The 12,759-nt window shown below is 41.6% G+C and overlaps 1 protein-coding gene across 3 annotated transcripts in view; it reads right to left on the reverse strand.

The window, feature by feature from the left end:
* Positions 1–12,759, reverse strand: part of MTOR (mechanistic target of rapamycin kinase) — a 134,450-nt gene that overhangs the window by 89,079 nt on the left and 32,612 nt on the right. For all 3 annotated transcript variants that reach the window (XR_005786404.1, XM_040461178.1, XM_040461193.1), the window contains 2 exons: positions 12,501–12,751; positions 904–990 (listed from right to left, as the gene is read on the reverse strand). Coding sequence is in view for 2 of the 3 variants with exons in the window: in XM_040461178.1 (XP_040317112.1) it covers positions 904–990; positions 12,501–12,751 (338 nt within the window). In the remaining variant the exon portion in view is untranslated. The remainder of the gene's footprint in view (positions 1–903; positions 991–12,500; positions 12,752–12,759) is intronic.

A 12,759-nucleotide genomic window follows, 5' to 3' on the forward strand; every position in this document is an offset into this window, starting at 1 on the left:
CCAGCACTCTGCTCCACTTCCTTGTATGAAGGCCTCTGTGGCAGGAGTCGGGGAGCAAGAGTGGTTTTAATTATTTATACAGACAGGAGATTTTTCAGCTCTGAGACCCAGTTTCTGGGAAGTTCCAGTTTTGAAGTCGGCCACTTTGATTGCAGTCCTGCTGCTTCCTCCAAGCTAACTACAAAGAGCTGGCATAGAAGAACAGACATCGGGGATGAATTGTCTTCCAACTCTTTGAGGGCACAGCCATCTCGGCAAAGCAAGTCCCCCAGCAGAGACATTTAAATGATACAGAACAGCAGGAAGCAGGCCTCCTCCTCAAATGGAAAAACGACATCGCCACCGATGGGGAGTCCTCTGCACCTGCTTAAAGCAGGTTGTAAAATCTGGGATGTGAGCCTTTCCTCCGGTGCTGCTACAGTCAGAAGGTGGCATTTATGCTCTTAAAGGCAGTGGGGGAAAGCCTCGCCTTCTTCCTCAGTGCCTGCCAGGAGTTCATCGTATTTAATAGCCCTATGAAAACCCAATCCTCCAACCTCTCTTAAGGCCACGGTTTTATGGGCCGTAAGAAGGAGGGCTTTCCTGGGAACAATAGAGCACTGTTGTGATAGTAAAGTGAAATTGCTTTGTTGTGTGTGAGGCAAGAAACTCGAGAGTTTATTTCTGGCAGAACAATGACTTCAGTCTCCCTCCCCTGTTCTCAGGTGCCACAGCCTCTGAGGGGGTACGGTACCCCCTCCCCTGTCAACGCCCACTGGGGAACCGGGCCCCGCTTTTTATCCTCGGGCTGGAACAGCTCTCCGGAGACCCATGCCACAAACTGCCCATGTTATCCAAATCTGCCTCCGAACGTTCCTTGACCCAGACGCTGATGAACTGGCCAAAACATTAACTTCTACTTACTCTCATGAGGGTGACTATTTCATCCATGTAAGGTCTGATGTGGCTCTTCACAAAGGACACCAGCATCCCCAGCTGCTGGAACAGAAACTGGAATGGAGAAGAGGTCAGCAAGTTGGCATCAGGAAGGATGTAGAACTCCCAGGCTTACCCTAAGTCCGTGGGAACAAACGAAGACAACTATGGGATTGGTTTCCACACCATTCTATGCACTGAGAGTAAGTCTAAGAAAAAAAAACCCAGAACCGAAAATTTTGGTGGTGGCAGTGGTTGGGGCTAAAAACAACTGTCAGGTGGCTTCATACCCCAGGTGAGCTAGTTACTGCACAGCAGGTGCCCTGGGGCCACACTGTCTGTTGTGAGCCATGATGCTACCTATTAGCTCTATGACCTTCATTTACCTTCTCTGCGCCCAGCTTCTTTGGTTGGAAAAAGCAGGTAACAGGCCACTTGTCTCCGAGGCTTATTTTAAGTTAAATGGGATAATACCTGATGTGAATACTATTAAGTGCTCCATGAACACCAGCTATCACTGAAAGATTTCTGGAGTTACTAAAGACTTAAAAACGGACATGAAATTTGTAATCAAATGTAAATGTGTCTGGTCTTTTCAGTTCTAATTCACTACCACTTACTTTCTAAAAATACAGCTAACTATTATGGTTCATTTATAGTAATTAATTAATTAGGTCTTTTTTTTAAAAAATTTTTTTTTCAACGTTTATTTATTTTTGGGACAGAGTGAGACAGAGCATGAACGGGGGAGGGGCAGAGAGAGAGGGAGACACAGAATCGGAAACAGGCTCCAGGCTCTGAGCCATCAGCCCAGAGCCCGACGCGGGGCTCGAACTCCCGGACCGCGAGATCGTGACCTGGCTGAAGTCGGACGCTCAACCGACTGCGCCACCCAGGCGCCCCAAAATTAATTAGGTCTTAATTCATTAGTTAGCAGTGTAACTCTAAGAATCTTTGAACCAAAACAGTAAGCAAACAGGGGGAGGGATGAGATAGGGAGACCTGTTCAGGTTGACACGGTACAAAAGTTAAGAAGAGGTGCCTTCTGCTAAAACAAGCTGGGAATGAAAAGACTGGGGAAAAGGCAACCTCTGCTACTAAAGAGGTCTTTAGGGCATAGTTTTTATCTTGTTAGGATCTTCAGATAGTGCTACGTGTCCATATTCAGTAGCGAATCATATTCTAAATGTCCCTCCCCAAAAGATTTTTATAGCCCTCTATGCCTTTGCCTCCCCCCATTAATAAGGACAATTTAGTGTGAACATACATATTTTCACTCTTTCCACATTTGGAAACTTGAGTAAGTTGGGGATAAATAAAAAGTGTTGTTTCAAATAGTGAGCAACGGACTTACGGACTCATTATCTGATGAGGAGAGACTGACAGGACAGACAGGGTTGGGCTCGAAGGGAGTGTGGACGCATTCTCTAACCACAAGGATACCAATGGATTCTAAGCAGTTACAATCTGCTCACCACATGGCACAGTTCCGATTCAACTCAGGACGGCCGTTCCTACCTATCTCTTGGGTGCCTCCTCATTGAATCGCTGACAGTTTTTGTGAAATGTTCTCTATAAAAGGACATTCCAGAGATCAAGGGACGGGGGACTCTAAATATAATGGTTTTTTAGTTAAATTTTTGTTATGGCAAACCTGACAAAAGGTAGAAAATCAAAGCTGGAGGAAGAGCAGGGCGCTGGGGATGGGAGGGCAGAAAGGACAAAGTGTCCTGATCCTTGCTGTCATTTCATATTAGGTGTAACGGGGACGCCTCTCTGTGGCTGTCATCTGCAGCAGCCACACAAGGGTACCCACACACAAGTGTCCCCTCCACAGCAGCCACCTCATTTCTTCTTCTGTAGACTCTCTCATGCGATTTGTCTTCTCTTTTCCCCCTGAACGTTAGTATTTTAAAAGAACATATAGTGTTGTTCTGAAAATATGGTGGGTTAGATATCCTTACTATGAAAAGCCTAAAGATAATGCATAAAGGTAATAAATATTGTTATTATACTAAGAGAATTGAAACCTGTCACAGAAAGCCAGACCTTCAGAGGGCTACATAGTAAGAGAAATGGTGACCCTCCCACCCCTAAAGCTGTCCAATGGCATAAGGAGACAAAGACATCTGTCAGCCTTGATGTGACATCTAGGTAGGAAAAAAGTCTCCCCCAAGAGCTTGCAATTTCAGTTCATTTTCATATGAGTTTAGATATGGGTTATTTGGACCATCTCTGTGGACTGAGAAACTCTAAGCCAAGAAATTAACTTAAGGTTCTCTTGGATCATAGGGCAGAAGCAAATGTAAATCTGGAGAGATGCGACCTCAGAGCCAGGGAATGCCAGTGGGCTAGGATGTGCGATCCAAAATTATAAAACACATAAGGACAGGCCACTCAGAGCATGACTCAGCAGAAACAATAAGTAGCAGGATCGGACCCATCAAGGATTTTATACATATTGGAATTATTGGATAAAAATATAAAACAGATCTGTTTAAAATGCTTAAATTCTCACATTTATTTATGTGAGAATTTAGGGCACCTGGGTTAAGCATCTGACTTCGGCTCAGGTCATGATCTCCTGGTTCACGAGTTTGAACCCCGTGTCAGGCTCTGTGCGGACAGCTCAGAGCCTGGAGCCTGCTTCAGATTCTGTGTCTCCCTCTCTCTCTCTGCCCCTCCCCTACTGGTGCTCTCTCTCTGTCTCTCAAAAATAAATAAGCATTATATATATATAGTTGAACCTAAAAACTCAAGGACAGGTCCAAAGACACAGTTGAGGAATTCATGAACAGAAACAGGAAGTGAAGAAATATCTAGAAGGGAACCTCAGAGAGATAAAGATGAAAAATACAGAGAAGAAACTAACAGACATTAAGGACAAAGTGAGAAGCACTACAGGTTGAAACGAATTCTGCAAGGAAAAAATCGAAGGGTGGAATCCTCATATTCGGGAAGTCCACAAATCCCAAAGAGGATGCAAGAAAGCAATCCGTATCTATACACACAATAGTGGAGCTTCAGGGCAACAAACACAATGAGAAGATCTGAAACAGACACTGAGAAAAGTGAGGTTAAGTGAAAAGGAATCATGATTTCTCAACAAAAGAAATGAGAAAACGTGGGATCTTATCTACAGTTGCAGAACCCACAATTGTATTCTCAGCTAAGTAAGGATTTTAAAAGGGTGAAATAAAAATGGTTTCAGATAAAACAGAAACAGAGAGTTTACTCTGATGGATGCTCACAAGAGGAATGTGCCTTGGCTCTACAGAAGGATAATGATGCTAGGAGGAAGCACTGAGGTGGGAGACAGAATAAGGAGAAGTGAGTTGGCAAGTGTCTCTGCACACAACAGTGATAACGTTTAGTTTGGTGGTAGAAAAAAAAGGGATACTTCATAATAACATAGTCTGAGCAATCGTTCTAAGTTTTGTATGTTATTCTGGGGAAGGACAGAGATACGGATTCATTTTTAAAATTAGGTATTAAAATTAGGCATGTGAGGCAAAATCGTAAGGGTAGAGAAAGATAACACGAATCCATCCTGTACACGGGGACATATTCCAAAGAGTTCAAAGATCTAAGTGTAAAAAATGAGGGGGCACCTGGCTGGCTCAGTCACAGGAGCACGTGACTGTTGATCTCAGGGTTGTGAGGTCACACCCCACACTGGGTGTAGAGATTACTAAAAAAAAAAAAAAACAAATAAAAAGCTTTTTAAAAATGTAAAAAATGAGGCCAATCAAGTACAAAAAGAGGTAAAAATTATATGCACACACAGCTTTTTGTTACAGGATTATTTGAAGTATCAAAAGAGTGGAAAAAACGTAAAATACATCCACAGGGATGGGTTAAATGGCGGGGGGATATCCACAGAGTGGAGCGCCATCACCTCTCAAGGAAAGAAGGAAAGATAAATTTAAAAACTGACCAAAACGGTTACCTCAGGGGGTGGGAGTGCAAGTTGGTGCAGCCACTCTGGAAAACAGTATGAGGTTCCTCAAAAAACTAAAAATAGAACTACCCTACGACCCAGCCATTGCACTACTAGGTGTTTATCCACGGGATACAGGTGTGCTGTTTCGAAGGGACACATGCACCCCCATGTTTCTAGCAGCACTATCGACAATAGCCAAAGGATGGAAAGAGCCCAGATGTCCATCGATGGATGATGGATAAAGGAGATGGGGTATAGATACACAATGGAGTATTACTCGGCAATCAAAAAGAATGAAATCTCGCATTTACAACTACGTGGATGGAACTGGAGGCTATTATGCTAAGTGAAATTAGTCAGTCAGAGAAAGACAAAAACCATATGACTTCATTCATATGAGGACTTTAAGAGACAAAACAGATGGACAGAAGGGAAGGGAAGCAAAAATAACAAAAAAACAGGGAGGAGGACAAAACATAAGAGAGTCTTAAATATGGAGAACAAACTGAGGGTTGCTGGAGGGGTTGTGGGAGGGGGCTGGGCTAAATGGGGAAGGGGCACTAAGGAAGCTACTCCTGAAATCATTGTTGCACTATAGGCTAACTAATTTGGATGTAAATTTAAAAAAAGAAAAAAATTTAAAAAAATAATAAAAATAAAATAAAATGTAAAGAAACATTAAAAAATAAAAATAATAAAAAATTAACCACCAGTAGGGAAGATTTAATAATACATGATTGAACATCAAAAAAAAACAACCAAAACCCGGTTACCTCAGGGGGAAGTGCGGTAGGTAGAACAATGGTACGCCACAGATGTCCATGCCCCAATCCCCAGAACCTACCAATACATGACAAAGGGGACTTCAGAAGAGGTGATTAAGGTTCAGGACTTTGACATGTGGAGGTTATCCAGGTGTGGCAAATCTAATCAAAGGCATCCTTACCTTAAAAGCAGAGAACCTTTCCTGGCAGTGGGCAGAGAGAAAGATCGGACAGCAGAAGAAGGGTCAGGGAGATGCAATGTTGCTGACTCTGAAGGTGGAGGCAGATGGCAAAGGAACGTGGGAAGCCTCTAGAAGCTAGAAGAAGAAGATGGATTCTCCCCTACAGCCTCCAGAAAGGAATGTGGCCTCAATGGCACCCTGATTTTAGCTCAGTATGACCTCTGTCAGACGTATGACCTACAGAGCCATAAGATAATAAATTTGTGTCGTTTGAAGCAATGAAGTTGGTGGTGATCTGTTATGGCAGCAATAGGAAATGGCAGAGGAAGGAAGAAACACGGAATAGGGATGCGGAGAGAAGTTAGACTTCACTGAACATATTTTATAGTTTTGGCCCTGGAACCATGTTAATGTCTTACATAATCAGAATAAACCTCAAAGTTAAATCAGAAAACCTAGTTAAATTGGGAAAACCTCAAAGAAATTTCTAAAAATTGAAAACAAGCAGAAACAATTTAACTATAAATCAAGTTGGTTGGACAATCACTCAAAGAATTTCAAGCAACTTAAAGCACAGCATTTTAAGGGGTGCCTGGGTGATGCAGTTGGTTGGGTGTCTGACTTTGGCTCAGGCCACGATCGTGTAGTTCACGAGTTGGAGCCTCGAGTCAGGCTCTGTGCTGACAGCTCAGAGCCCGGAGCCTGCTTCGGATTCTTTGTCCCCCTCTCTCTCTGCCCCTCCCCTGCTCATGCTCTGTCTCTCTCTCTCTGTCTCTGTCTTAGAAATAAACATTAAAAAAATTTTTTTTTAATAAAAAACAAACACATCATTTTGGTGTATATCTCCAAAAGGACACGGCCTAAGAACAACAAAAAATTGCAAAAAACCTTGAACTGCATTCAGTAATTTTACTGTTATTACTAATTCTGGTCATTTGCTATTTACATGTATATAAGATACATGTAGGTATGTATTTTGCAAGATAAAGCAAGTAATTATAGAAATGTCAGAACCAAGGAACCAAGTTTTTCAGTGTGAGAAACAAGTATAAAATCAAAGTAAAAACTCTTAAAACTTAAATATGCATTACTTAATTTTCCTCTTTCTAAAAATTACTTATTTCTAGGTCTGTTCACTGAAATGGCTGAGAATAATGATATGTCAGTAGCAATGAGCACCCTAGCACACAAACTGCAGTTTCTTAGTACCATCTCTCACTTAAAGAAACCATAGCTCTGGGGACGCTTGGGTGGCTCAGTCAGTAAAGTGTCTGACTCTTGATTTTAGCTCATGTCATGATCTCACAGTTCAAGGGATTGAGCCCCATGTCAGGCTCTACACTGACAGTGTGGAGCCTGCTTGGGATTCTCTCTCTGCTCCTTCCCCACTCATGTGTACATGCTCTTTTTCTCTCTGTCTCTCAAAATAAATAAATAAACTTAAAAAGAAAAAAAAAAAAAAGGAAAAAAGAAACCATAGCTCCTTGAAAGTGGCCATGACAAGGCTTGAGTGAAATGTACTTGATAAGCTCAATATATCTTTTTTTTTTTTTTTTGCCAGAAAGCAAGAAAGTGATCAAAGACCAAGACCACTGGCAATGTAAAAAGAACACAACAGCCACGTCGAGTGGGATAATTAGATCGTGAGAAAAAACAGTGCCTTCAATGAACAGAAAACACACACACACACACACACACACACGTTGATACTGATACTCCAAAAACAACAGGGGTCGTGCGGTGGTGCCTGAGTCACCTTGGAGAGGTTGCAAAGGACTTGATTCATTACTCTGAAAAACCGATAAATAAAACAATCGTGCATTTATTTTGCCCTTCCTGCATGAACTATACTTCAAATTAACTAGTTGATAACATAAAGTTCTTTATAGATAATTGCTAGCTAATAAACCCAGAAGGGGTAACAATTAGAAACCACCGTTTTCCAGTTGCCAATGAAATAATGGTTCTACAAAACAATCTTCAACGAGCACTAAAAGGATTAGGAGAAAAGCTCCTAATTAGGATGGGGAAGCTTCCCCATTAGGATGGGGAAGACAGGATCACAGTACCTGAGCCCATCGATTACCCTTTATATCACTAGAAGTGGATCATTTAGAAAAGACTTGCTTACTAACTGTTGAAATAGGAAGTATGCGGTACCCCCTAGGAAGTATTTCTCACCAAAAGGAACCTCAATCTAACTAAGCATCTAAATCTAACCAGTTTACAAGAAGTTAAAAGACATCTTGAAGATATTATCAGCCAAATCCAGAATGGGAAATTCTATAGGAAAAATGACCTGTTTCCTTCACAAATAAATGGTATGAAAAAAAAGTGGGGTAAAAAGGGGGACAGAAAGACAATTGGATGTATCAGCTGAATGCCACGTGCAGGCCTTATCTGGATTATGATTTGAATAAACCAAATGTAAAAATACATTTTTAAGACAAACAAGGAGGGGGCCTGGGTGGTTCAGCTGGTGAAGCGTCTGACTCTTGAGGTCAGCTCAGGTCTTGATCTCGGGGGTCATGAGTTCAAGCCCTGTGTTGGCCTCTGCGCTGGGTGTGAAACCTACTTAAGAAAAGAGGGGCACCTGGGTGGCTCAGTTGATTAAGCGGCCAACTCTTGAGTTCAGCCTAGGTCATGATCTCACTGTTTGTGAGTTCTAGCCCCACGTTGGGCTCTGTGCTGGCAGTATGGAGCTTGCTTGGTATTCTCTCTCTCCCTCTCTCTCTGCCCCTACCCTGCTTGTGCTCTGTCTCTCAAAAATAAATAAACATTAAAAAAAAAAAAAAAAGAAAAGGAAAGAAAAAAGAAAAGAAAAGAAAAGAAAAAGACAAACAAGGACATTTGAAGAAGGCTTCATATTAGAAGATACTAAGGAATTATTTTTAATTTTGTAGGTCTTGTAATTTTGGTTATATGGGGGAAAAGCTTTTTATTGGTGAAATAGTACGATACCTAGAATTTGCTTTAAAATACCCCAGAAAAAATGTTTGTGTGTGGTGGGGGAAGAGATTGGTGGGGGTGGTAGTAATAAGATGAAACCAAACTGACAGAGTGCTAATAATTATTGAGTATGGGAATTTGATAGAAGTTGTCTGCTTTTGTTTACAACTGAAATATCCCATTATAGATCATTTATTAAAATTAAAGGTGGCCAACAAGTAGAGGGCAAAAGACAAGAAAATGAAAGCTTAAATCAAGCCCCAAAATGACAGAAAATAAAGAAAATAAACAGATAAAGCACTAGATCAGATGGTGGAAATAAGCCCAAATTTACCAGCAATCACAATAAATGTAATTGGACTGAATGCAAAGATTTTCAAACTAGATTAAAGGGATAACCTAGCTGCATTATTATACATATCATGATCATGAGTGACCCATCTAAAGCAAAAAGTCCTTAAGACAGTTAAAAGTAAAAAGATAATAAAAGACATCCTCCCTCCCTCCAAAAAAAAGATGGTGTAGCTATATTAAAATTAGGCAAAATAAATTTTAAGGTATTATTAAAGATATAAAGAGTCATAGCAAAATGATAAGATTCGACTTATCAGGAAGATACGATTTTAAATTTGAACGTACCTATAATATATCCCCCCAAGTACATACAACAGAACTGACTAAACTATGAGAAATTAATAAAGCCAGCATTGTAAAGGGAGATTTTTATCTCACTTCTCTCAGTAATGGACAGATTAAGCAAACAAAAAATTAACAAGAATACAAAAGACTTGAACGCAGCAAGTAGTAAGTTCAAATCTAATGACACACGTGGAACCTTGTGGATAACGTTAGCAAATACACACTATTCCCAAGCATGGAGGAAACATTTATCGAAAATGGACCAAGCATTAGACTATTAGGGCGGTTTCAGCAAACATCAAGGAATCACAAACCCAATGCAATTAAGTCAGAAGTAGATATCCAAAGAAGAAATCTGAAATCCTGTAAATCTGCAAATTAAAATATCCATTTCTGGATAACTCAGGGACGCAAGAAGAAAGCATAGGAAACATTAAAAACACTTCCTCTGAGCAATAATAGCATTGCATTATTATTTAGCTAGAAAGAAGGAACAAACTACCGATCCACGATGAACTCAAAAGGATCACGTAAAGTGAAAGAAGCTAGACACAAAAAACCACGTATGATTCCAATTCTATGAAATGTGCACAGAAGGCAAACCTACAGACAGAAAGTAAATAAAATGAGTAATTTCCTAGAAAAATGTGACCAAAACTGTTTTAAGAAGCAACAGAAAAGATAAAGAGGTCTTTGAACCTGTAGTAAAAAAAAAATAGTAACAATTAGAGGCAAATTCCACTCAGGATTGCTGATGTAAAAAAAATCTCAATTAAGTAGTAGATATAAAGTCAATGTATTAACAAAATACATCGTAACCAAGTTGGTTTTAGAACAAGACTTCAAGAATACTTCAACATTAGGACATATCCATAAATTCAACATATGAACACCCTGAAAGAGGCAAAAATATGTGATCATCACGCCAGACAAATAAAAGGCAGTTGATAAATCCAATACCTGTTCGTGATAAAAACTTTAGCAAATTAAGAACGCAAGGGAACATTTATAACCCTTTCAAAGCTAATTAACAAAAACCTACAGCAAACATTATATTCAGCAGTGGAATCTTTACAGCTGTCCCAATGAAATCAGGAACACGGTAAAAGATTTCCACTTTGACTGAGCTAGTCAACATTGGGTTGAAGGTCCTGGATATACAATGAGAAAAGCAATAACTAACTGGTTTATAGACTAAAACAAAAAACTAGAACTATCTTCCTTCCTTCCTTCCTTCCTTCCTTCCTTCCTTCCTTCCTTCCTTCCTTCCTTCCTTCCTTCCTTCCTTCTCTTGTTTTTTTAAGTTTGAGAGAGAGAAAGCATACATGCGCTAGAACAAGTGCGAGCGGGGCGGGGCAGGGCAGAGAAAAAAAATCCCAAGCAGGCTCCACTCTGTCAGCACAGAGCCCGATGTGGGGCTAGAATTCACAAGCCACGAGATTGTGACCTGAGCTGAAATCAAGAGTTGGATGCTTAACCGACTGAGCCACCCAGGCCCCCCTATCTTTCTCTTTTTGTACACTGTATGATTATCTAGAGTGAAAAGCTAGCTGATTAGAATTAGTAAGAGTTCAATGAGGTTGAACACATAAAAATAAACTGCACTTCTCTCCTCCAGGCACAAAGTTAGAAAATATACTTTCTAAAAAGATACTATTTCCTCCAAATGTACATCAAGTTAAATATATAATCACAGAGAGAAAAACTGATTAGAAAAATTAATTCAAGTATCTTTATAACATAGTACTCTGGGGTGCCTGGGTGGCTCGGTTGGTTCAGCATCCGACTCTTAGTCTCAGGGTCGTGAGTTCAAGCCCCACACTGGATGCAGAATTTACTTAAAAAAAAAAAAAATTAAAGGGGCGCCTGGATGGCTCTGTTGGTTAAGCGTCCGACTTCGGCTCAGGTCATGATCTCACAGCTCGTGGGTCTGAGCCCCTCATCGGGCTCTGTGCTGACAACCTGCTGGAGCCTGCTTTGGATTCTGTCTCCCTCTCTCTCTGCTCCTTCTCGCTCATGCTCTGTCTCTCTTCTTCAAAAATAAATAAACATAAAAAAAAAAAATCAAAAACATTAAAAAAAAAAAAGCCCCCTTAAACTTTATTTAGCAGGTTTGTTGTCAGTAGTGGCATACGTATAATAATCACAGAACCACTCTGCAGGTTCTGTGGTTCAGAGAAAGGAAAGAGAACAAAAGGGAGCTATGGGGAAGGAAAGGGGAAAATTCTACCTCACAGGAATGTGCCAGCTGTTAAAAGTAGGAGAAATGGTAGAACTAGAAAGTCCTTACTTTGCAATCAGTGTGACAACGGATTCAGGCAAGGATTACCTGTGAATACTCAGCCACGGGGTAAAAGGTAGTCAGGGAACAGGACAGTCCTAGTCTCGAAGTATCACCCCACAGATTACTCGATGGCTCACGAAAAAGGCAACTTTACAATGGAGAGATCTGACAGATGCCAATTTAACCGTGTGCTCAAACTCATGATCAACACTAATGGGAGAAGCTGACATTATGAGATCTGATAAGAACGTCACCTCTGCAGTATTCTCACTAAAAATGATGGACTTAGGGGTGCCTGGGAGGCTCAGTCGGTTGAGTGTCCGACTCTTGATTTGGGCTCAGGTCATGATCTCACAGTCGTGGGATCGAGCCCCACCTCAGGCTCTGCACGGATAGCGCAAAGCATGCTTGAGATTCTCTCTCTCTGTCTCTGTCTCTGTCTCTCTCTCTGCCCCTCCCCTGCTCTTTCTCTCTCAAAATAAATAAACATTAAAACAACAACCACAAAAATGATGGACTTAAATCTAATCATGAGAAAGCAACCAGAAGTCCACAGTGTGGAACATTCTCCCCAACAAATGCACTGAACTCTAGACACACACACACACACCCACCCACCCATTCATCACCATTCTGAGGGGATAACCCAGGAAACCGGGCCGAGCCAACCGCACCTGTTCCGTCAAGTGTGAGGAGGGAGGACAGGTGCTCAGCTCAACAGCCAGCAGAGGGCAGCGACAGGAAGCTGATATGCAAATAATCTGCCTCAGCGGACCAGCTAGGGCTCAGGCGGAGGGAGCAGGGGCGGGGTTTTAGCTACTTACCTCCCGGATGGCCCCGTCACAGACGCGAATGACGTTGAGGAACGTGGGCATGACCTGGGGCAGGAACTGCACACACTTGAGGCCCAGGGACTTGAAGATGAAGGTGATGGCCTGGACTACCATGGTGTGATGGTGCGAGAGGGACTGGTCCCGGAAGATCCGCATCAGCGCCACCATGGACACGGCGGGGTAGAACTCGTCCAGGGGCAGGTTGCCCATGTTGACCAGCATCTCGCTGGTGCTGTAGTCAGCTAGGACA

The sequence above is a fragment of the Herpailurus yagouaroundi genome, unplaced genomic scaffold, assembly GCF_014898765.1.
Source record: "Herpailurus yagouaroundi ecotype Mexico unplaced genomic scaffold, PumYag 77, whole genome shotgun sequence".
In the NCBI taxonomy this organism is placed as follows: Eukaryota; Metazoa; Chordata; class Mammalia; order Carnivora; family Felidae; genus Herpailurus; species Herpailurus yagouaroundi.